This window comes from Rhipicephalus sanguineus, chromosome 11, assembly GCF_013339695.2.
Source record: "Rhipicephalus sanguineus isolate Rsan-2018 chromosome 11, BIME_Rsan_1.4, whole genome shotgun sequence".
Taxonomy (NCBI): Eukaryota; Metazoa; Arthropoda; class Arachnida; order Ixodida; family Ixodidae; genus Rhipicephalus; species Rhipicephalus sanguineus.
This window is the reverse complement of record NC_051186.1, coordinates 31,129,451-31,155,761: the sequence shown is the minus strand read 5'-3', so window position 1 is coordinate 31,155,761 and position 26,311 is coordinate 31,129,451. Positions and strand designations below refer to the sequence as shown.

The 26,311-nt window shown below is 42.9% G+C and overlaps 1 protein-coding gene across 2 annotated transcripts in view; it reads left to right on the top strand.

Moving 5' to 3' along the window:
• The window catches only part of LOC119374271 (pyruvate carboxylase, mitochondrial), a 52,005-nt gene that overhangs the window by 23,093 nt on the left and 2,601 nt on the right, over positions 1-26,311 (top strand). For both annotated transcript variants that reach the window (XM_037644349.2, XM_037644346.2), the window contains 9 exons: positions 6,561-6,785; positions 7,561-7,717; positions 8,589-8,695; positions 8,841-8,974; positions 10,720-10,969; positions 13,822-14,066; positions 14,894-15,073; positions 21,358-21,606; positions 23,294-23,437. In XM_037644349.2, coding sequence (XP_037500277.1) covers positions 6,561-6,785; positions 7,561-7,717; positions 8,589-8,695; positions 8,841-8,974; positions 10,720-10,969; positions 13,822-14,066; positions 14,894-15,073; positions 21,358-21,606; positions 23,294-23,437 — 1,691 coding nt within the window. The remainder of the gene's footprint in view (positions 1-6,560; positions 6,786-7,560; positions 7,718-8,588; positions 8,696-8,840; positions 8,975-10,719; positions 10,970-13,821; positions 14,067-14,893; positions 15,074-21,357; positions 21,607-23,293; positions 23,438-26,311) is intronic.

The following is a 26,311-nucleotide window of genomic DNA, read 5'->3' as shown; positions in this document are numbered from 1 at the left end:
TGTGCTAACCTATGCACGCATGTCAGCACTAACAGCTGTATAGACAAACTTCGATTTAAGGGACAGGGATGTTATGAATTCACGTACTCAAGGGGAGACCCTGCTTTAGAAACCTAATTTCTTGTTTTTGAGTAGAATTTTATAAAACTTTCACAGCTTATGTATTTATATGTGCTGATTTGAAATGTGCAATTATTTTTCTATTATAGTACACAGTTTCCTGAATATGAAATTTTTCGTGTTGTTAGGAGCAAGATTTTCTTCTAAACTGCGAGAGTTGTAAAGCAGATCAACATATCAGAATAATCTCTAGTGAGAGCTCGCCCCGCCACGGTGGTCTAGTGGTTATGGCGCTCGACTGCTGACCCGAAGGTCGCGGGATCGAATCCCGGCCGCGGCGGCTGCATTTTCGATGGAGGCGAAAATGTTTGAGGCCCGTGTGCTTAGATTTAGGTGCACGTTAAAGAACCCCAGGTGGTCAAAATTTCCGGAGCCCTCCACTACGGCGTCTCTCATAATCATATCTTGGTTTTGGGACGTTAAACCCCAGATATTATTATTATCTAGTGAGAGCTGCACGCACTGAAACAAGAATGGATGCTAAAAACCCATTTGAAGAAAAGTTATGGTATGTTGAACATATGCAAGTGAGTCATTGCCATGCTGGGGTTTTACTCACAAAAGTTCAACAGGGCATAAACTTTATTCAAATGGGCTTAGAATATCCATGATTGTTTTACTGCGTACAGTGTTCATTCCAGATTATTGTGATCTGCTGATTTTTTGGAAACTCTACGTCAAACCAGAAAAATAATTGCATATTTGAAACCAGCACATAAATGTACATAAGCTGTGATGTTTCATAAAAATTCACTGTTTCATAAAAAACGAAGTACCAGGGTGGTCTGAAAAGTTCTCAGCCTGATGTAGAAAAAAGCGGTTTGGACCTTCAAAATTATTTTTATTTTTCAACATAGTCTCCTCTCAACTCCACACACTTGGTCCATCGATATTCCAGAGCCAGGATTCCGTCCTTAAAATGACTTTGTGGAAGTCCTGAAGGGTACTCATCCACAACAGCAATCGCTTCTTCATTTGATGAAAAACGTTGCCCACCAAGAAAGATTTTGACTTTTGGGAACAGGTGGTAGTCCGACGGGGCCAAGCCAGGAGAATAGGGCGGGTGCTCCAACAATTCGTACTTCAAATCGTAAAATTTACCCATTGCAAAATGTCCTTTGTGCACCGGTGCATTGTCCTGATGAAAGATGATTTTCTTTTTCTGCAAACCTGGTCTTTCCTAACGAATTTTCTGATTCAATTGAGTCAAAAGGCCAGAATAATACTCCCCAGTTATGGTTTTAGCCTTTTCAAGATAATCCACAAGCAGAATGCCTTTAGCGTCCCAAAAAACAGAGGCCATCACCTTTCCTGCGGAGGGAACTGACTTGGCTTTCTTTGGTGCAGAGGACCCGGCTTCAGTCCACTGCTTTGATTGTTGTTTCGATTCCGGTGTGTAATGGTGAATCCAAGTTTCATTCATTGTTATAACTCTGCGCAAGAAGTCCGCTGGATTTTTGTTATACAGCTCCAAAGCACGCTGTGACATCGTCATGCGGTTGCGTTTTTGCTCAGGAGTAAGGATGCGCGGCACCCATCTTGCACAGAGCTTGTTCAAGTGTAATTCGTTATGCAAAATGTGACATACACATTCCACTGAGATGCCAACAGCCTCGGCAATTCCATGCAACTTCACTCTCCTGTCTTCCAAAACCATATCGTGCACACGGTCAATTAATTCAGGAGTTGTTGCACTTTTTGGGCGCCCTTCGAGCGGGTCATCTTCAATGCTCTCTCACCCCCACTTAAACTCAGCAGACCATTTCTTGACTGTGGAGTATGAAGGTGAATCTTGCTTGTAAACTTTAACAAACCTTTGGTGAATTTCATTTGGAGATAAACCTTCTTTTACAAAAAGCTTTATCACCGCACGGTACTCAAGCTTCTCCATGCCTTCCGGTGCTTCACACTACACACACTGTGATCGACTGCCAAAGCCAAACTGCTAATCGGCACTAGATGGCGTTTCATCTGAGACTTGCAGAGACTTGTATGAACGTGCACATGAGTGCCACAAGTTCTCGCTCGCGTGATTCTTATTGAGGCCGAGAACTTTTCAGACCACCCTCGTATGTTTTTAAGGGGGGACGTGGCTTTCGGTACCAACTTTCTTATTTCTTCATGGATTTTGATGAAAATTGGCACACTTATTTGAAATGTTGTTTTAATGCTACTGTAGAAATTTCATGAATATATCTTTACAACTTTTTGATTTACAATATATTTCACCTTCTGCTCTTGTTCCGAGTCTGACTCGCTTAAAAAATGCGATAGGAAACTCGTTCAAAGTGCTATGCATTCTAAGATGTCTGATTGCGGGCGTGACATTCTTAGATTTTTTTATTTGCAACAAATTTTTTTTTAGTTTTCCTTTTTCATGAGGTGACTGCGCAACAGGCATCGAGGCTTTGTGCAACTCGTCAAATAGCTAATTATCAAAACGCCATACTGAAAAAGCAAGAATGTCACGCCCTGAACTGTGCTTCAAGGAATATAGAACAAAAAACGGAACTGAAATAGACCCAGCGGTCAGTGAGAAATCAGCGGAACAAGCGAAGCAGGAAGCAAGAAAAGTCGTTTTGAGAAAACGGCTTTTAAAGTTGTACCAACGATATTACTTCATCAAAAGGCACTGGGGTCGTAATCTTTTGAGTCCTTCGTAATGTGCACTTTCTTGAGTGCCCTGTCTTTAGTTTGAGGTGCCTTGCTTCTCTAAAACACAAGAAGGTTGTGATCTTTAAGGTGTTTTATAAGGTTGGACCTCCTGCATATGTGGCCTTTCATCGGTTGTGCCTTTGTTTTCTTTCTTTTTTCTTAAAATCCTTTTCTGATATACAAAGAACCTGTAGCATGAGTTTTAAACGAAGTTATGAAGTGGCGTAATAGACATGACAAAAAACAAGATATTGTAATTCAAGTAGGTCATGTACTATGATGATTTGCCAGCTTTCTTGTGTTCATGCTCTCATTAACATAATTAACAGTCTTGATTGCAATTGATCATTGAATCATTTTTATAGGATACTAAAAGCGGCTCTCATCATGGCAACCTATCACTTCCTCCTAAATAACAGGCAGTTATGGCCAAGACATTGGTGGAATAGGAATTCCTTAGCAGTTTATTCAAGACGCGAACTGGGCAGATATGAATTCATCTCCCTGTTTCACTCGTCAAGCTAATTTGTAAACCTCGCCTGCGATGCGCTTCATCATTCACCCGGTCGCGGACACGGTTTTCTGCGAGGCTTTTATTTTTTCAGATGATTCATGAGCGCTTACGGCGATACCACGCACGGCTCCAAGCGCGCCTAAATTGCATCAACAGTGCTTTATTTCACTTCTAAGTGCTCGGCCGCATAGTCCGGGAAGTCAGCACGCGATGTGCTGGGTGGCGGCATTCGGTGACGATGCGCAATATGCCTAGGTGCGGCGACGAAAAATAGGCGCGCAACGTGTTTGGCCTCGCATTGCGGGACGCCGACGCGCGCCCGCTGCGCGACGAGCTTGGCCGTGGGGTCCGCTGCCGATGCGTAAGATGACCATCCGCTGTACCGAGAAGCCGGCGGGGGAAGCGCTTCGTTCCTTGCGAAGAAGCACACTGCCGCGAGTCCGCTAACGCGTTGCTCTTGCCCGCAAAGTTCGAGGTTCGTCTCGCGTGCCGACGCCGTGAGCGGAGTTAGGCCTAGTGACGACTCCGAGCAGTAGACGCGCCGGCCGCGGTGCCCGATGTTTCAAAGTTCGTAAGGCGTGGTCGCGAGTACAAAGAGTCGTCCTGTGATCATCTTCGTCACGACGTCCGAAGTGCGCATAAGCAGAACCTCCAACCACGGATCCGACGAGTCAACGCTAGAAAGTCGGTCCGAGACGCGCGTTTGCGATGTTCGCTACGAGTGCGGCGCGCCATCGTAATCCCACCGAGCTTCCGCTAGTAGCTCCAAACTAAAACGTAGTTCTTGTTCAAAGTTATCGTCGAGCCGTGAACACAGAGCGATTGCGAACACGCAACGAAGCAGCACGACTTTCAACAGCCGTGAGCTCGAGACGCACGAGCTGCAGACGACGATCTCCCGGAGCGAGCATCGGACCAATGGCGAGGCGCGCTGGGGCAACATGGCGGACGCGGCCAATCGGAGGGCTCGAACCGACCTTCGAACATTTGCTTTTTGTGCGCTTGTTTGCGAAGGGAGGAGCCAGCTGCGGCGGGGAATTTGAAGACGGAGAAATGCGCTTTCCGATGAGCCCAAGATATCGGCGCCCGGTGGCGTCGTTGCGGAGCTACGATTTTTTGAAAATCAGTGTTTTTTTGCGATTTCCCCAATAATTTTCGCCACCTCGGTAGGCGCAACAATTTTTTTATAGCACTTCTACGCGGTTTTCGGTGAAGATATTTTGGAATCGGATATAAAAAGGGCTACAGAAACTGAAAATGTGATTTTCAAAAAATCGATTTTTTTGCCATTTTTCGCGATACGAAAGCCGCGTCCCCCCCTTAAAGCAAAGTCCTTTCTTAAAGTGCAAATCTTACATATGTTAATTACAGATATCATCATGTCAAGAGCGTTTGCTTATAGCAAATATATAATGGGAGAATATTGTCATGCCAAGTGTGACTTCATTATTGTGGAGCTTGACTCTAGTAAAAAAAATGAAAATAGTAAAACAGTGACAAACACCAGAACAGTTAAGCATATCTCAAATGAAATTCACTGGGCATGGGGTTTTAAATGCATGCACTGTACGCTCATCGTGAGGGAAGGCAGTAAAAAGAAGTAATAATAACTAAATTACACTCCTGTGGAAAAGAGGTGTGCAGGCCTCTAGTTCAGTGGACCTCGATATAATGAGATTTGCGATGTAACAAACTTTCTTTTGTTTCCGTTGTTTACTTCTATTGAAGCACATATTTTTTTCCCTCAGTATAACAAAGCTTCGATGCAACAAAGATTTTCCAAGCAAAAAAGCTAAATTATAGATTAAATTCTGGAGTTTTGCATGCCAAAACGTCCACATGATTACGGGGTGTGCGCAAGCGGGAACTCCAAATGAATTTTGGGCACTAAGTGTTCTTTAACGCACACCCCTTTTGAAATGCAGCTTCCATGACTTTGAATCAAGCACTTATTCCCAGCTTAGCAGTGCAACACTGTAAGCTACCACTTTAAGTCAGTAAAGAAGTTTATTCTGGCAAATTCTACCTATGTCAAAACGCGAGGAAAAATTTTCCCCCTTCACGGAACCCTGTATGCATAGATGTCCAAGCTAATCAGGAGTCGTTTCGATGTCCAGAGTGATGTTTTGATGTCCTGAACATCACATCAAACCCCGCAAGTTATTATGGTGTCTTGAACATCTATTTCGTTCGTTGATCATTTATGGGCACCATCGCCGGATTTCGGCTTCATATTATTTGGTAAAAGCACCAGATTAGTAGCAGCCGCTGTAGTGTCACATGGAGCTCCTGACATTTTTTTTTCTTTTTTGCTTTCTGTACTACGCTCTGCACTTTTATTGCACTGCTTTGCTTCTAAAAACTCATATATCTTCATATACGGACGTACGCAAAATGTAACAAAACAGGTTCTGTGTGTGTGGGACACCATTTGCACAACTGAAAGATGGAAACTTCAATGTAACAAATTTTTTTGATGCACTTCGTTATATCAAGGTTCAGCCATATACTGCAGTTTTATCATGAGAGGTTTTATTGTTTTATTCAAACTTTGAAAAGAGGAAATTTTTTTCTAAATGCAACACCCTCCACTCGACTCGGCTAGTTCAGTGTTTGTCTAATGAGATAATTTTTAATTTCAAGTCTATTTAATTAGAGAAATTTGAGTTATTTCTGTGTTGAAGCTTTCTTATAAAGCTTTATGCCAGGGCCCCACATGTGAGTGGCAATAGAGCAGTAAGGTTTCATAACCTAGTTAGGTTTTTGAGGAGTACTTACAAATGTTAATTGTGTCTTCGTGCCTAGGAAGTTTTATATGGAAATGCAGTGCAGCTATTCGTACTTACCTCAAAATAGCCAAGATGTTTGAAACAACTCAATTATTTTATGTCACTTCTAAGCGAGCTTAAATTGTATTGAAGAGCCAAATCAAAAACTTCATATTTGTTTGAATAAATTTAAGTGTTGAAGTGCCAAGTTTAATTTATTGCAATGTCTTGCAATTCAGTTACTGAGAGTTTGGAACTCATATTTGCAGGTAAAGGCATGCATGATGTAGCCACACGTCGCACCTTCAATCCAGTAGTAGTATTCTTGGTCAGCCAACACTTTCAAAGATACTACCACTTTTAGTCCACACTGCACAAAGGTGAAAGTGCCTCTGAAAATGATGATCCGAGAGTGCAGCCCCAGTGCATGTATTGTTCTGGCTTTGTTCTTCTTAGTAGCCCAGTAGGTGATGTCATACTTGCTATCAATTTTCTCCCCGTAGGTTCGAAACCGCCACCAGGACTACGTGACATCCTAGTCAAGGAAGGGCCCGAAGCGTTTGCGAAGAAAGTGCGCCAACATGACGGTTTACTGCTAATGGACACGACATACCGTGATGCCCACCAGTCACTTCTGGCCACACGAGTGCGCACAATCGACCTGCTCCACATCAGCCCCTTTGTTGCGCACAGCTTTAATAAACTGTACAGCTTGGAAAACTGGGGTGGTAAGTGCTGCCAGTGATTCCACTCAACTTGCAATCAATGAATAATCAGTCATTTAACCAATCAGTCAGTTGATCAATCATTGCAACTGTCAGTCGATCAATCAGTCAAACAGTGAGTCAATCAATCAGTGATCAGTCAGTTTATCAGTTGAGTCGTCAATCAGATAGTCATTGATTCAGTTGACCAGTCAATCACAATCAATCATTCAGTCAGTCAGTTGATCAACTGAGTCATCATTCAGTCAGTTAACCAATAAGTCAGTTGATCAATCAATGCAACAGTCAGTCGATCGATCGGTCAAACAAGGAGTCAATCAATCAGTGATCAGTCAGTTTATCAATTGAGTCGTCAATCAAAGTCAGTCAGTGAGTTTCTCACTCGGTGCAGCACTCAGGTAATCCATCAGTCACAATCACTCAATCAATCATTCAAAGAGTAAGTTAGCCAGTTGATCAATTGAGTCATCAGTCAGTCAGCCAACTAATCAGTAAGTTGAAGTTAATGCAACAGTCAGTCGATCAATCAGTCAAACTGCGGACAGCCAATCAGTCAATCGTCAGTTAGTTAGTTGATCAATTAAGTTGTCAATCAAATAGTCATTCAGTCAGTTGCTCACTCGATGTGACTGTCAGTTCATCAATCAGTCACAATCAATAATTTAAACTGCAAGTTAGTCACTTGATCAATTAATCAATCAATGCAACATTCAGTTGCTCAGACAGCCAGTTAGTCAGTTGTTCAATTTATCAATCAGTCATGTGGCATACATTTCAGGAGCAACATTTGACGTGGCTATGCGTTTCCTGCACGAGTGCCCCTGGGAACGGCTGGAGCAGATGCGTGCACTTATCCCGAACATCCCATTCCAGATGCTTTTGAGGGGTGCAAATGCCGTGGGCTACACATCTTACCCTGACAACGTGGTCTACAAGTGAGTGATGATAAAAGCTTTGTTGCGGTTAACCTAGACAAAGCAATGGCAACTCAGTACAGGACAGATAACCAAGGAAGGAAAGTGTGGGGTGATTGTGAGAAGTTTGGATTGGAAAATGTTGAGCTATAACCCTTTCGACACGGCATCTTCATTTGGAGACGTGACTTACTTTTGCCATTTCTGTGCACCATTGGCAAGAAAGAGACTGCAAACACTAAGCCAATGATAAATTGAACATTATTGTTGCCTAAAGTTCCTTTCTATCACTTCGCCCTGAAATATTTCACTACACACAATCGCTAGCTTTGGTGAAGACAGTACCATGTTTAACGAGACGTTGGACGTGGGGCATTTCGGTAGGAATTTCGTAATACAGTATTTTTTCACCTTTTTAGGAATGCTCGCTGCCAGCAAACAGCTATCTCATGCAATTTGACTGGGTCTTCACAAGGATGGTAATTCGGGCTAGATGGTTGTTCATGATCGTGAAAAACAGTGCAGCAGCAACGAACAAACACAAAGAGTGCTCGTTTGTCTCTTTGTATTCATCCGTTGTTTTTGTGTTGTTCTTTACAATCTTGAGTGAATCGTTGAAATTCGTTTATAAAGGAATATGACTATAGCATTACTAACTGTACATTAATTAGATCATTGTGTATGTTGTAATTACAATTACATAGTTGCTCTAAAATACACTATAATTTCTTCTAACACTTCTCCTTGCTTTAAATTTGGTCTCCAGAACCGTGGCATCAAACTATGTAAATTTCACACATTTGTAAACAGTTGATCGTAATGCATGTTACAAAGGGATAAAGTGAACATGACTGGTGTGCAGTATTAGGGTAGTCAGAGAGCATCATTTCAGGTTCTGTCAACTGGCAAAGGACTGCGGTATGGACATCTTCCGAGTCTTCGATTCTCTCAACTACGTGCCCAATCTGATCCTCGGCATGGATGCAGCTGGGAAAGCAGGTGAAGTATTGTCCATACTTTTTCAGCCTTGAAAGGTCAATGAATGTGGTTTTTGCACAACTGCTATGGAGAGCATCCGTCTGAGTAACACATCTTGCCGAGGAAACTTTCCTCGCTCACGGACTCCCGTGTTTTCCACATCCAGGTGCTGTGGTGGAGGCAGCCATTTCGTACACCGGTGATGTCTCCAATCCGGAAAGAACCAAGTACAACCTGGACTACTACTTGAAGTTGTCCGACGAGCTCGTCAAAGCTGGCACTCACGTACTCTGCATCAAGGTAATCCACGGCCACGTCAGGGTTACGTACCTGCCTGTGTTGTGTACCTAGGTTGCACACCTTACCTGCTAAGCTAATATGGCAAGGTACTCTAGCAATTCACAGGAAGATGGTTTGCCACAAACGACATCCGAAGAGAGCCTTTCTTTTCCTCCTGAATTTTGTTCTTGAGATAAGTATAGCATGTTTGCAGTATTTGACCATATTTCTCTTTCTTTAACCCTTTGAGACACAATGTGTACATTTGTATGCAAGATTTACTTTTGCCATTTCCGTGCACTAGTGGTGATAAGAAAACAACGAACACTGAGTTAATGATAAATTAAACATTTTTGCTACCTAAAGTTCTTATATATTACTTCTGGTTGAAATAGTCATCTACACGCGATCACGTTAGTGAAGGCAGTACCGTGTTTAACGAGATGCTCGACATGGGGCATATTGGTACGCCAGGAATTGCGAAATGTTTTCAAATAATTTTTGGGAATGCTTGCCATCACCAGTAACTATTAGTAGATGTAATTTGAGTGGGTAATTGAATTCATTTTGTGAAAAATTATGGCATGACCACGACCTACTGTACTCCTGACCTGCCCAGCGAGCAGAACGCCAGCACGCGCATGTTGGCGCTTCTTTCTGCCGCTAGGGGCCTTTTCGTTGCGGCTTTGGCGCTGCTAGTTACCCCAACCACGCAGCACCTCCGCGGTCGTCCGCTCGCGCTGAGTCGAGATGCTTGCGTGGCCATGCACTCTGTAAAACGAAGGAAAAAACGAGAAAAGGGGTGCTTATCGAGTAAAATCAGCAATAACAGTACACTGTAGTTCGTAGTGACGCGAGTGCGTGAGCAAAGTATCAAGGCAGTTTTTTCTGAAAGGTGAGGCTACTCATAATTGGTTGTTTATCATGGACATGCAAAAACGTCGTTACATCAATATAAAATTATACGTACGTGTTGTACAACTAACGTGATGAACTCGTACATTTGATTTTGCTCAGTAACGTTTCTAGGATGTGTCCACCGACAGGTAGGGTCATTGTTCATTTCCGTAATTGCAAAACAATTAAAATGTGATTACCGATGGTCGAAATGTTCACGAGTGTTGGGGCAGTTGATTCTTTTGTAAAGAGACTGTGAAATGTTGGCTGAAGTGCCGTGTAATCATTCTTACCATTAGAGGCGTTTCAGTAATTAAAAATACGACCAATCGTATAAGTTCTGCGAAGAAGCAATCTGAAACAAAGCACTCGTACAGCGCGCATTGTTGTGCAGCCACGCATCCGCCAAAGCTCAGGTGGGGTAACTCGAGCGCCCCCTTAGCGGCGAAGTCTGGAACGAGAGCTGGCGCAGGCAGCTTCGTAGTACGCCGCTAGCTGGGCAGGTCAGGAGTACAGTAGGTCGTGGGCATGACTAACTGTACAGTAATTATATCATTAAAAATGTCGTAATTGCAATTAATTGCTATAAAATACACTGTAGTTTTTTCAAACATTTCCACTCGCTTGAAATTAAGTCTCCAGAACTTTCACATCAAACTGTACAATTTTTATGCAAACAATTATAATGTGTGTTGCAAAGGGTTAATACAAAAGCGCCTAATGTCTGTGGAACAGCGTCAGCATTGTAAAGCTGAAAACTGATTCCTTACTGTTGTGAGTTCGTGGTTGTTACATAGACGTAACGATCTCTAAAAATCCACTGTACAGGCTGTTGAAATTAGTGTGGACATTCTTTTCTATAATTTTAGGACATGGCTGGCTTATTGAAGCCACAGGCAGCACGCATCCTGATCACGGCACTCAGGGACCGACACCCAGACGTGCCGATTCACATCCACACTCACGACACAGCCGGCGCAGGTGTTGCCTCTATGCTGGCCTGCGCTGAATCTGGTGCAGATGTTGTCGACGTGGCCGTCGACTCCATGTCTGGTATGACATCACAGCCAAGCATGGGTGCCATTGTGGCTTGTCTGCAAGGCTCCAAATACAAGACCAGTAAGCTATGGGATTTGTGAATTTGTAATCTATTCTGTTCACAAGGCAGTGTGTAAAGGTTCATTCACACCTAAGACTAGCACCGGTCACATGACCAAGTTAGCCACAAAGCGACTGGTCACAAATGGCCGCTTTGGTCGCAAAGCGACTGCTTTGGCTCAGTCACTCGCTGCTCGATTTTTCAGTCACGTGACTGCAGTTGCAAACCTCTGAACCAATCAGATGCACAGGAACAGGACGTTGGCTTATTTTACGGGGCAGTGACAATGCGAGCCATATGTGAGCAGATGTGAATTCTGTGTGGTAGCGAGTATAAGTCGCACGCAGGTGTGAACATCAGTCGCTTTGAGTTGTTTTTTGGTCGCCAGTCATAAATGGTTGCGCGACTGGTGCTAATGGCGGGTGTGAATGAACCTTAAATGTGATACGCTTCAAATCACGAAATAATAGCATGTGCATTTAAGTTCTGCTCACCATGCACAAGGAACTTTCACTGACTATATTTGCTATATAAGTTCCCAGCACATGTCAGCAAAGAACCTCTGTACATGCAAATGTTTGGTAATCCTTCGGTAACTGACTAGCACTTACACAGCCCTTCATCAGTTGATTTGACCATGTCATTAAAACACAAAAATACCACAGAGACGTCAACACATGATTCATATCCAAAAAGAATAATCCTGGGATGGGAACAAACTAGAGCTGTGCGAATAGCAAAATTTTGGGTGCGAATCGAATTTGAATAATAAAGATTGAGTGCGAATCGAATCGAATAATTTCGAATAATTTTCGAATATTTCTCAAACATTTTTCGAATAATTCAAAGTGAAATTACATAAAAAGTTGCAGAGAATCGACAAGTATGTTCTTGTGAGATAGCAACATGAAAGTGTTTCTTTTCGCTAGGTTGATGAAGCGCTGGTGGGGTCATGTTTCATAGTTGTCTTTCTTATCAAGAATGAGGCAATGTAGAGGCCGAATCGTATTCATGTACATGATTTGGTGCAACCAAAGTGTTGGCGACAACACATTACATGTGATAGGCAGAGATGCCATTTCATCAGCCTCTCCTTCTCTTTCAACTTCTGTGGAAGGCCAACTGATGTGGCAGACTAGGGTGTGCTCCCTTCAAGTCCGGAGTTCCAAATCTGCCTCGTAGACGTCGATATATAAGAACATCTGAAATTTTGGATGCTAAAAAGCTTCGGCGTCCGATTTTTCGGACTTCCTGCCCAAATTTCATGTCCAAAACAGCCTTAATTGAGCCCCCAACTCTGCTACATCTTTCATCTCCATACTGGAACCAGCGTTTTCTTGAGTTAATACATTTGCGACCGTAGCGGAGCTTGAAAGGCAGCTTTGCCGCAATACGGGGGTGTGATGTGGTGAAGCATATTGAAAATCTAGGGACCACTTCCAAACGGACGTTGACTCTCTCTTGGCTAAGTTCAACCGTAACGGACCTTGAAAGGCAGCTTTGCCGCAATACGGGGGTATGAGGAGGTGAAGCATATTGAAAATCTAGGGACCACTTCCAACCGGACTTTCTCTCTTGGCTAAGTTCGACCGTAACGGAGCTTGAAAGGCAGCTTTGCCGCAATACGAGAGTGTAATGAGGTGAAGCATATTGAAAATCTGAAGGGGTCACTTTCAATCGGACGTTGACTGCATTTGTCTTTGGGAAGTTTGAATAGTTCGAATAGTAAAATTTCAGTGCGAATCGAATCGAATAGCAAACACTATTCGAAAAATATTCGAAATTTCGAATATTCGTACACCCCTAGAACAAACCAACCAATCACCAACCAGGCCACATTACCACGCCTCTGCAGAATGATCGTGTTGTGTTTGAAAGTGCACCTTTTTAAACTCCCAAAACATTGCCACTTTGATTTGTACTTATGTCATATCCTTCAGCTGATGCAACTTCTTAGCAGGGCCACTCAGTGATATCCCTATGAGATATTAAGTTACCTCTACTTTGCAACAACCAGCTTTGTCCTATGACTGCCCATTTTCCAACCCCTTATTCTTTTGTGCATTAGATTTTGATTTAGTGTTTCTTCTGGTTTTTAGTATGCATCTTGACCTCTTATGTTACTATTTGGTTTCTATCCTGCTCCATGTGCACACAACTAAGCCAGATGTTGCCATATGTGAGCCATGGTTTTGGAGTGCAGCTCTTAAACAGCTGGACCTGTGTTGAGCCTTGGTGTGTCTTATCTGCCATAACCAAAAGTACAAACACAGTGGATGATGAAAGTGAATGCGAGGTGTGAGGGAGTTGGTGAAAGGGTGAAAGGGAAAGCAAAGGTGGTGCCAGAGTAGCACACATTGTCTGCGAGGCCTGTCGACTGAGGATGCTATGAATTGCTCCCACACGTGGCTCTTGTGATTTCCAGATCAGCGAGACAGTCACACTGCAGTTCACTCCATTTCCAACGTGCCATACGACACAGATTCTCCACACCTGCCATTATATCGTGAAATGAAAATAAATAGACATCTGCACTCAAATTTTGCAGTAGGAGCTGTCATAACTGTCTGTGAATTTTCTTTTTTTTTTACATTGATGGCTTCACTCTGATATTGAAGCATACAGTAGTCTATACAGCAAAACCTCATTGATACATTCCTGTTTCATACGATTTCGAATGTTCGCAATATCGTTATGTGACACTTTTAGTTGATTTGGATTGTATATGCTTTCTGGGATAGAATGTTTTCTCCTGCTTTTCTTGTTTTTCTTTTCAAAAACATATGAACGAGGTTCTACTGTATTTGCTTGTTACACAAACACAAATAATTCTCTGATATGGTTTTTGTTCATCCCTGTTCCTCAACCAAAGGGATCTCCCTGGAAAGCGTGAGTCGGTACTCGGCGTACTGGGAGCAAGCTCGTACCCTGTATGCCCCGTTCGAGTGTGCCGTCACCATGAAGAGCGGTAATGCCGACGTGTACGAGAACGAGATCCCCGGAGGCCAGTACACAAACCTGCAGTTCCAGGCATTCAGCCTGGGACTTGGCGAGCACTTCGAGAGCATCAAGAAGGCCTACCGCGAGGCCAATCTGCTGCTTGGTGACATCATCAAGGTACACGTCAACTTCTGAAAAGCTTTTCAGCTATGGAAATTCTACCACTTTCAGTCAGTGTTACAGTATACAAACAACCTCCCCACTTGTTTTAGAACAGGGGTCTCAAACTAGCCTCAGCTGATGGGCCACAGTCACGTAATTTAGCCCTACAAGGGCTAAATATAGTATGGGTCATTTCTGAAGTGGATTTGGCACCAGGATTCCAACAACAGATCGCTAATGTGCACGATGACATACCATCGTACATGTCATGCTATATCAACTTCGCATATCACAGCTATACCCATAGAGCAACACTTCAATGCAAAACTCAGTGTTTTTTGTCATGTGTGTCCTCCCCATTTCACCTATGTTAATTCAGACCACGTCTAAATTAGTGCTGTTGATGCAATTGTGAAGTGCACGTGCTACTATCATTGCCTGTAAGGTCTACCTAGGGGCTAACCACATTAGACAACTTTTCACTCCTGGCACGCTTCCATCTCTGTCAAACAGCAGCCCATAAAGGCCTTTAGAAATAGTACTATACTAGTTAACACTCATTACTGTAATACGGGTTACTGCAGTAAAATCTCATTATAATGAAATTTCATGCGACGTGAAAATGGTGTTGTTATATCCTAAAATTCATTACAAACGTATATTTGTAACACTGCGAGAATGCCAACACAATTCTTCAATTCATTATAAATTTATAATAAAAATTTGGTATATAAGTATATGTTATATTGAGGTTTGGCTGTATTAGCCACTGCACACGACTGCTGTCACATGTTGTCCATGAGAGAGCTGTCTACATTAAAGGCCTTCCCTTATCATTTCAGGTGACGCCCTCTTCGAAAGTTGTCGGCGACCTGGCTCAGTTCATGGTGCAGAACGACCTGAGCAGCCAGGATGTGCTTGACTGTGCTGAGGAGCTTAGCTTTCCCAGCTCAGTGGTGGAGTTCATGCAGGGCTACATAGGAGAGCCCTATGGTGGCTTCCCAGAGCCACTTCGCAGCAAGGCAAGTTCCCTCACTTGTTTTCAACAGTCCTCCTTGAATTCATGCCACAGGAAACTAGTGTATGGCTAATCATTTTTAACCAACCTGTCGGTCATAAAGGAGATTAAACCCAAAAGCTCTCTCAAAGTCACGACGACACTGTACTCAGTTACAACCTAAGAAAAAAAAGCTCCGCCCACAGCCATCGCTCTCCCTCCCATGGTGAAAATCTGCACGAATGCTCCATCCAACAGCGTTTGCTCATTTTTGTGACGCCAAGCACTTCTCGAGTGCTCAGATAGTTGGCTTTCCCATATCGTCACATGGCCACGATGGCGAAGATGGCTCAAGCAGGACTCGTAAATATAGAACTCTTTATTGCACGAACTTGTGCCCTGAAAATGAAAGGTCAAAGTACAAGCAATTCACGTTTTACACTTATAGCGGCGAGAACAGGCGTCGGCCATTGAGTAATCTGATCAGCGGTTAGGTGCGTCAGCATTTATACATGTGGCATCAAAGATTCCAGTCTTATCGTTGGTGGCCGCGTTAGTTTCGGGATAAACTCTACTGTTCGCGTTGTGCATTAAAGCTTATCAGAACAATCTAAAATAATCGCGAATGCCCTAGACATTCCAGCGTGGCATGCGCAAGGCGGTGGTTACACCTGTAACAAGTAACCACCACCAAACGCCAAACAACGTTTTGGGAAGCAACGACAAACCTTCAACTCTTAATATGTGTAGTATTTACATTAGTCGAGAAAAAATACTTATCGTTCGTTTATTAACCAGTTAGCACATCTGTCTTTCACAGGTGAAGGGCAGGCACACCGTGGTTTTTACTTTTTTTTCCTGGGTTGTAATCGAGTATAGAACTTCCTTATGTTGGTCATGTCATGTGGCTGCCATTTCAGCAGAGCATAGAATAATGATAGCCAATTTGGGAAGTAAAAGGAAACAATAGTGATGTGAAAATCGTAAATTTTAGGTCCGAAGCGAATGCGAAGCAAATAGGGATTTGGTCGAATAATTTTAAATCGAATAGTTCGAATAGTATATCACATATTAGAAAGAAAAATGAGCATATTTGTCATGACCCAACTAAACTGCACAATATTTTTTATAGATTGCAACAAGGCATGTGCGAATGTAACTAGGTTCGTAGTGAAGTGAAAGCAATTTTGAATATAGCAGGATCTGAATTTCAGTAGAATGCTAGTGATAACCAGTAAAATACATTACGTTTTGAAATTTACTATATTTCGTGCACATAAACCTGTATAACAAGCTTTTAAACTTGAAAAATAAGCGATGTGAGGGTAATATGTTCACTTAACCCTCAAGCGGGGCTTCGTGGCACTGAAGATTTTTTCTGGAAAGATGTTTTCACAGCATAGCACATGTATCCTGCAGTGAAGCCACCTTTATGGGGGTTACGTGCCATCTAATATATGTCTATTTGTTCATTTCGAATAAGTTAAATTCATGTCGAAGTGAATTCAAATACTGTAATATTCGTTCGAATATTCGCACATGCCTAGAAAACAATGTTGTATGAGATGTATAAATGGTGTTCTTCAGGCCATGAAGGAGCGTCTCAATGAGCTTAAAGAATTCATGCTAATTAAATATTACTTGCATTCATATTGTCACAGCAAGGAGTTGAGAACAAATCGATGAAACTTAACAAACACATGGCATGCAGCTTTGTACGACAGAAAGATGCATGACAGTGTCTCTTCTCCTGAACAACATATAGCAGTTCATATGATTGTGATTAACAAAAATCGGATCCCTTGGTTCCTCTTCTTGTTCGTGTACTTAAAAAGGAAGGCCTAACTTTCTTGTGTAGCTAAGCAACATTGCCCAAATTTGGATGCTACATACAGCAGCCGTATATTTCTAAGTCTCATAAAAAGAGAGTATACAGGAGGGTGATTCCACGAGAGATCGAACATGCCTGTCCGGTTGCATTTTTTGTTTTGCCTGGGTTTTTTATATGTTGTGTGGGCACATTCAAAGTGCACGGAACTGAAAATTTTATTTCCAAGAAACGCTCCCAGCGCGCCAAAAAAATATTTGAAGGTGGCGGCGCATGCCTCCTGTTCTTGCTCACTGCATTGTTTTCGGATTTCACGGCCGAATTTAGCGCGAACTATAAATGATGTGTCGAAAATTTTTTTTGCTGGTTTTAATACGCATTACTGTGAATTACATCCACGCTTTTTTTATGCCGTCCTCAAAAAGAAGAAAATGTGAAAAAATAGCAAACACGGCCGAAATCAAAAAAGGGTCCTAAACTCGAGGCGCCTTGGCGCCTTTACTATTTCGAACAGAAACTTGAAAACAGTGTCAACTATAGAAAAGAGCCTTTGCAACATTTATACGGAAGATTATTTTCCTACGGGCAGCGCAAAATTAGAAAAAAATAGTTAAAAAAGCGAGTTTTTTCAAAAAAGTACATTTTCAAAAAATAAAATAAAAAAACTCCGGTCTCAATTTTGACGGCAATTTTTTATCGCAGAGCGCTTATGTCAATAAACACACGGTTTTAATATCATATGTCCTCATTTGCTTTGTTTACGAGATATAACTGGCCAAAGTTACCCTTGCTGTGAGTGCTCACTTCAGTGCGACTGATGGTTGTTAATAGCTTGCATTGTGTGTAAATCACAGTTTTATTTATTCTGCTGCATCAAAACCTTGCTCTGGTGGCTTTTCGTCAAGAAAAATGTGTTCTCAGATTTTATTTGTGTCTAGCGTGTGCAAAAGCGGGCTGCTGCCGCCCTCTAAACGGCTTACGTGTAAACAGTTTGCAGCCTACAACCTCGCCTATAAATCATCAGAGGAAAGATGGGCGCGCCTGTTCAAGATATCAACCGCTTCTTCTTCCTGAAGGAATGCCTGGTCTACCTCATCGCGGTTAGATGTAGACAGGTTTTCCTTGAGGAGCCTAAAGCAATGCAAGCAGACCTCGCAGGTGTCGCGAAGATCCTCAGCCTATGACAGTAGCTTCTGGAGGTAGGCAACAACAAAAAGAGCAAAGAAAAAAAATTGCGCAACGAAAACGTTTTCCTCAGCAATCTTACTTTTGTGAACGCGTAAATAATCGGCACAGAACAATCGGACGTAGCCATGGGCCGCGCGCATCGCGTGTAGTGAACAGCTAGACCAAGTCGAAACGTTTATACTGAACGGCGCCGCACAAATTATCTCACATCTGCGCAGCTGTCATGAATACCTTTCCAGAACTGCTTACGGTTTAACATTTTATGACTAAGTGTGTCTAAGCGCTTTGGGCTGTAATGTTTAATTTGTAGGCCGCACTCATTGTCAAAACTAAGGGTAATGTCCGTCTGGTGCCACCAATGATCTTTGCTGTCCTCGACATGGGAAAGCACTTTAGTAAAGTGGCAACGAAACATCATAAATTGGGCAGCTTCGGCCACTCATGGCTTAATCATGCCGCACCGCACGTTTTCTGGCTGTTGAAACGCTGAGGTAAAGGTCGAGATGATACAGGAAGACGTTATCTGCGACGCCGAAAACATGTGATAGCGGGAAGTGAAATAAACTGCTCGGAAATCATTGAGCTAACTTTTTTACAAATGCTGTTTAGGCACAATGTGCGTCGAATGGGGAAGATGGTTAGAGCGTACAATGCATGTAATGGAAGGGAAGCAAGCAGGCAGTGAGAAAACAACTGCATAACAGCGCGCCTGCTGATTGTGGCATTTAGTTACAGATTAAGTTGGCCTTCGCTGCATACAGATGCTTTATTCTGTGTGCAAGGAGAGTTTTGACAAAGTGACCTAAACCATGTGTTCGCGGTGTCTCGCGTGCTTCTGATTAACGAATACTGGCGGGTAAGTTGAGGTTGTAAGCTGCAAACTGCGTACGCGTTCGGCCTTTAGAGAGCGGCAGCAGCCCACCCCCACACACGCTAGACACAATTAAAGTTTGAGAATGCATTTTTCTTGACGACCAGATACCAGAGCAAGGTCTTACTGCAGGAAAATAATTAAAACTAGATTTAAGTGCAATGGAAGCTGATGACAACTATCGATCGCACTGAAGTGAGCACACACAGAAAGGGTAATTTTGGCCCGTTAAATCTCGTGAACAAAGCAAATGAGGACATACATATTAACACGGTGTTTTCACTGACATAAGCGCTCTTCGACAAAAAAAATGTCAAAATTGAGGCCTGAGTTGTTTTATTTTTTGAAAATGTACTGTTTTGAAAAAAACTCGCTTCTTTAACTATTTTCTTCTTATTTCGCGCTGTCTGTAGGAAAACGATCTTCCGCATAAATGTTGCAAAGGCTCCTTGAAATACTTGGAAAAAAGCATGGATGTAATTCACAGCAATGCGTATTAAAACCAACAAGAAAATTTTCGACACATCGTTTATAGTTCGCGTTAAATTCGGCCGTGAAATCCCAAAACATTGCAGTGAACAAAAACAGGAGGTCTGCGCCGCCACGTTCAAATACTTTTTTGGCACGCTGGGAGCATTTGTTGGAAATAAAATTTTGGGTTCCGTGCACTTTGAATGTGCCCACATAACATATAAAAAACCCAGGCAAAACAAAAATATCGACCGGACAGGCATGTTCGATCTCTCGTGGAATCACCCTTTAGAGGGCGGCAGCAGCCCACTTTCGCACACGGTAGAACCAAATAAAAGCTGAGAACACATTTTTCTTGACGAAAAGCCACCAGAGCAAGGTTTTGCTGCAGCAGAATAATTAAAACTGCGATTTACGCACAATGCAAGCTATTAACAACCATCAGTCGCCCTGAAGTGAGCACTCACAGCAAGGGTAACTTTGGCCAGTTATATCTCGTAAACAAAGCAAATGAGGACATATGATATTAAAACCGTGTGTTCATTGACATAAGCGCTCTTCGACAAAAAATTGCCGTCAAAATTGAGACCGGAGTTTTTTTTATTTTATTTTTTGAAAATGTACTTTTTTGAAAAAACTCGCTTTTTTAACTATTTTTTTTCTAATTTTGCGCTGCCCGTAGGAAAATAATCTTCCGTATAAATGTTGCAAAGGCTCTTTTCTATAGTTGACACTGTTTTCAAGTTTCTGTTCGAAATAGTAAAGGCGCCAAGGCGCCTCGAACTTAGGACCCTTTTTTGATTTCGGCCGTGTTTGCCATTTTTTTTATATTTTCTTCTTTTTGAGGACGGCATTAAAAAAGCATGGATGTAATTCACAGTAATGCGTATTAAAACCAGCAAAAGAAATTTTCGACACATCATTTATAGTTCGCGCTAAATTCGGCCGTGAAATCCCAAAACATTGCAGTGAGCAAAAACAGGAGGCATGCGCCGCCACCTTCAAATATTCTTTTGGCGCGCTGGGAGCGTTTCTTGGAAATAAAATTTTCAGTTCCGTGCACTTTGAATGTGCCCACACAACATATAAAAAACCCAGGCAAAATAAAAAATGCGACCGGACAGGCATGTTCGATCTCTCGTGGAATCACCCAGGATACTCCGTGTGGGCCGCGTACTGGTACAGTGGTTACAGTGCTTGACTGCTGACCCGAACGTCATGGGTTCAATTCCGGACACCGCGATCGCATTTTCAGTGGAGGAAAAAAATGCTAGAGGCCCGTGTAATTAGATTTAGGTGCACGTTAGGGAGCTCCAGGTGGTTTAAAATTTCCAGAGCCCTCCACTATATTGTGCCTCATATTGTGTAATTTTGGTATGTAAAACCCTGGCAGTTATCATTATTACATGATAATGTACTTGCAAATGAATTTCTGTGTATCAGTTGTCTCCGTCTGAACCTCTTCTTGCTACTGCCGTTGCTCTACGCTGCACCACATTACACTTCAGCTGTGTGGTAAAGTCCACTCATAGAACATAGTTTGAGATAAACTTTCTTACGTTCGGCGACTACTGTTGCAAAGAATCGGAGACCTTCAATAATCTTGTTTGATAACGTCAGTAGAATGAAGACTTCTCTGTAAGGTCAGCTGATATTGAAATCAGTTTAGTGTTTGTTTAATGTGAAAATAGTTGTAACTTGATTCATGGCTGCGCTAAAAACACGGACAACAGAAGAGACGTACACAGGACGGGTTACAAGTTTGCACCAACTGGCCCAGATGAAAGCATTACTGAAAATATTTATGTTTCATGTGTATTTGAATAGGCAGAACCATAGTTTAACCGAAGGTAAAGGTTCCTCTTAAGTCCCCAGATGCATTACTTAATTGTGCTTAAAAAAAAATAAGAAAAGATTCGTTTTTTCTTTTCTCGTTCCCATGTCGGAACAGATCCTGAAAGACATGGCTCGTATCAGTGGCCGACCTGGCCAAAGCTTGCCTCCGCTTGACCTTGGCGCACTGAAGAAAAAGCTGGTCGACAAGTTTGGGCCCAGGATCCGCGAAACGGACGTCATGAGTGCTGCCATGTACCCCAAGGTGTGCGACGACTTCCTCAACTTCCGCCAAACCTTTGGCCCCGTCGACCTTCTCGACACGCGCGTCTTCCTCGTCGGACCACGTGTGGGTGACAACTTTGAGGTGAGAAAAGCAAAATTACTGAGCAGCTCTTCTACAGCTAAATGGGCACTAAAGAGAAAAAAATGATTCGTCATGTATTAGTAAATTAAGCTTTCTAATACCAAAAGTACTACTTTTGCTATGCGAAGATATGCTTCGCAACCCAGAAACCAAGCAAAACAAAAATACAGGTGGTGCCGCCACACCACTATTCCTATACCAACTCGCTGCAATGTCATTATTTTCACAGCATCTGCTAGAGCCTAGACAATTTTTTATTTGTAAAAGTAAATTGCCCCGTGTTTCAGGAAAGCCATACATTTACCACAGCAAAATGACATAATGCAGCGCTAAAAACACACACACCACAAAGTAAGGAACACAAAGGTGGTAGCGCCTGTCCCGTCGGTTTGTGTTCCTTACTTTGCGGTGTGTGTGTTTTAGCGCTGTATTATGTCATTCAGCGAGCACCAACTCGCCCAACAACACGTTCTTTTACCACAGCAAGTTTCAGGAGATTTTATTGTGCAAATGGGGCTGAAATATGCAGAAATACTTTAGTCCATGACATCACTGTCATTCAGGAGCCGAGGTTTCAGTGTGGAATTCAAAGATAAAACTTTATTTTGTGTCATAATAATGAACCTATGACAACAAAGGTAATGACTGTATAGTTCTCTCAAAATAAGTTATCAATCAAAACTGATTGAGTGCATCGCTTTATTGTCCCTTTAAGGTGCCTCTATTTCCTTTTTATTTTTATTGTTTGCAGCTAATCCCCTGTAAAAATAAACAAGCCCAAATGCTATGAGTTTTGCACAGAATAATGACAAGCATAAGAGTGCCCTATAATGACTCACAGCACATGTTACTACAGAATGATTTCAGCTTTGATATCTGGATAGATGTGTCGTGGCACTATGATAGAGTGACTCGCTATGTTTCTGCAATCACTGAGGCTGGCACATGTGAATGCATTTAGAAGTGTGTGCATCGCTGTTGTCCTTATTTTATGTCTGACGTCATCATACGTGGCCTTGACTAAATGACATCTGTGAATTTCACTCAGTGTCAAGATACTATTACGATGATGACGTCATGTGTATGACAGCAACTTTAGTGTTGTACTTAACATATTGTAACTGTTTTGCGCACTTAATGATTGCGCAGTTCACTTCAAATATCATTTTTTGATATGCTTGAAATGCAAGGTAGGGCATGCTATGGCAGCAGAAGTTATGGCATGAATATTCATAAGTTAATTTCACTTACAAATGTTCAACATACCATAACTATTGTTCAACTGGGTTAAGAACATGCACTCTTCTTTTACTCCATACAGTTCTCATTCCAGGTTATTGTGATGTGCTAATTTACTTTGTAAGTATCTCAGTTTAGGAAAAATATTGCTTCTAGAAAGGCACATTTTGTAATCGACATACTGTACTTTTTTTAAAAAGTAAATGCGTACTTCAAATCAGTGCACAAATACTACACTTAGCAAGTTTCATCGAAATTAATCAAGAATTTGAAAAATATCTTGAAGAGCATGGTCACTACTTAAGCTTGCATTTATATTTATTCAGGCAGTGTTTCATTGAGTTGAGTCATTCAGTGACAGAAAATGACTGTAGTATCAGGGTAGCTGATATAGCGGAGTGTGAAATGTGTCCTGGTTATGAACACTCGCCTTCATTTGTCATAACAGGTGACGATTGAAAAAGGCAAGACGTTGCACATCAAGACCCTGGCTGTGGCTGCCGACGTCACACCGACCGGCGAGCGCGAGGTATTCTTTGAGCTAAATGGCCAACTGCGATCCGTCTTTGTCAAGGACAACAGTATGAGTGAGGTAAGTGACTTATGCTGACAACAGCAACAACGATGACAACAGAAACAACAAAAGTGTTTCCTAGATGCTTTCCATGCTATCGTATCTATCACTTTTTTTTTTCGAAGAGAATTACACAAATTTAGGGCACAGTTATATTTTCTTCAGATCATCGCCGGATGCGTCAGAGCCACCGAACGATAACATTCCTGGCCCACACTGTTAGCACAATAGACCTTTTGCATGTCTGTGTGGCGCCCTCTCTCGGGGCACTACGAGAAACAAACCGTACGGCGTCGCGGCGCGCTTCTGCTACCACCGCCATACCCTAGCCATAGAGTGACCACCACCACCGCTGCTGCATAGCACAAATCGTGACTGCGGCACATGAGCGGAGAGCTTCGCCTCGAGTGTTGTGCAAAGGCATGGAGCCCCCTGGGAGTGTTTACATACCCGGCGGCTACTTTTCGGTGGCCAACGGATGGACGACAAGGCCAGCATCAATGAAAATGCCGAGCAAGAAACAGTTGGATGCCTTTATGGCGGCAAGTGGTTCCCGTTGCTCCCGGCAGACCACTAAAGGACAAAAATTCCGCGACGAGGGGTACGTGCGCAACCTCATGTTTAATGAGTTGTCTACCACGTCCACGTACGGACTCCTCCTAAACTCATCGGTGTATACGAACAGTGATGGCACGAAATCAGGGTGCCTGGGCGAGTTGGACGGCGAACCTGCAAAATCCGGGAACATCGCACTACGGTGACTGGAAAAAAACGGCCGCACGTTGTAACTTCGCTAAGATAAGCAAAATGCCGCAAGATTTATAAATCGGTGCGCGGCAGTCATGTCAACATACGCGAATCGTTTTTACTGAACAGCGAATGTGCTTTGACAACAGAAATGAAGCGCTGACCGCCCGTGAACGACAGGCCACGATACACCCTTCGGCATTCATTATGTTCTAGAAGCAGTATTTACGGCGACTCCTTTACGCCAAAGTAAACAACAGCGTAGTTACGCTGAGACCGAAGCGATTAAGGCGCACTTAGTCATACTTCGCTGTTGTCGACGTTCTAAACCAAATGCTGAAAACCTATCGTACAAAAAAAAAAAAAAGCCGTAGCGCGACTTTCGTCGCTACTGAACTGCTGTGTGACGACACGGACACAACGCGGACACATGTTCTTGTCGTACGCCATCTAAGTAACAACATTTCTTGAACGAAGTGATTTTCGCACAGTCTTGCCGAGTCCGAAGGCTGCCACGGACTGCCGTCTTCATTTTGGCGCTTCACAGCCCTGATCCACGCTTCACGGCGCTGACGATCGCGTTTCACCGATGGGAAGCGGAAAAAATGAATGTTGCTGCCGGGCACGCCTCGGGAAGTGCATCCATAAGCGGCACATGTTGACGGCATCGTGCTAATAGAACCAGATATATCGGTAAATATATTTCAACCACCTGCACAAGTCAACACTTCTGTCACCGCTAAAGCCGCGGCGGAAAGAGAGGCGGTGGCGTCTGCGACGGCGCCGTACAGACCATTTCCCAGAGTCGCCGCCAGGAAGCGGCGCATGCGCTGTAGAGGCATGCAAAAGGCGCATTGGCACAGTGAGAGACCGCCATGGCCAGTAGACAGCCAAATGCCTTGCAAAAGCACCTTCGAAAGCAATAGTCTAAAAATTCAATCCTTGATCCCTGCCGTAGCGGTCGCATTTCGATGGGGGCAAAATGCTAGAGGCCCATGTGCTTAGATTTAAGTGAACGTCAAAGAAGCCCAGGTGGTCCAAATTTCTGGAGCCCCCCCCACTATCCCTCATAATCATATCGTGGTTTTGGGTAGTGGTGTGTGAATATTCGAAATTTCGAATATTTTTCGAATAGTGTTTGCTATTCGATTCGATTCGCACTGAAATTTTACTATTCGAACTATTCGAACTTCCCAAAGACAAATGCAGTCAACGTCCGGTTAAAAGTGACCCCTTCAGATTTTTAATATGCTTCACCTCATTACACTCTCGTATTGCGGCAAAGCTGCCTTTCGAGCTCTGTTACGGTCGAACTTAGCCAAGAGACAAAGTCCAGTTGGAAATGGTCCCTAGATTTTTAATATGCTTCACCTCATCACACTCCCGTATTGCGGCAAAGCTGCCTTTCAAGCTCCGTTACGGTCGAACTTAGGCAAGAGACAACGTCCGTTTGGAAGTGGTCCCTAGATTTTCAATATGCTTCACCTCATCACACCCCCGTATTGCGGCAAAGCTACCTTTAGAGCTCCGCTACGGTCGCAAATGTATTAACTCAAGAAAACGCTGCTTCCAACATGGAGATGAAAGATGTGGCAGAGTTGGGGGCTCAATTAATGCTGTTTTGGACCTGAAATTTGGGCAGGAAGTCCGAAAAATCGGACGCCGAAGTTTTTTAGCATCCAAAATTTCAGATGTTCTTATATATCGACATCAACGAGGCAGATTTGGAACTCCGGACTTGAAGGGAGCACACCCTTGTCCACCACATCAGTTGGCCTTCCACAGCAGTTGAAAGAGGAGGAGAGGCTGAGGAAATGGCATCTCTGCCTATCATGTGTAAAGTGTTGTTGGCAACACTTTGGTTGCACCAAATCATGTACATAGATACAATTCGGCCTCTACATTGCCTCACTCTTGATAAGAACGACAACTATGAAATATGACCCCACCAGCGCTTCATCAACCTAGCGAAAAGAAACACTTTCATGTTGCGATCTCACAAGAACATACTTAGGGATTCTCTTCAACTTTTTCTGTAATTTCACTTCGAATTATTCGAAAAATGTTTGAGAAATATTCGAAAATTATTCGAAATTATTCGATTTGATTCGCACTCAATCTTTATTATTCGAATTCGCTTCGCAC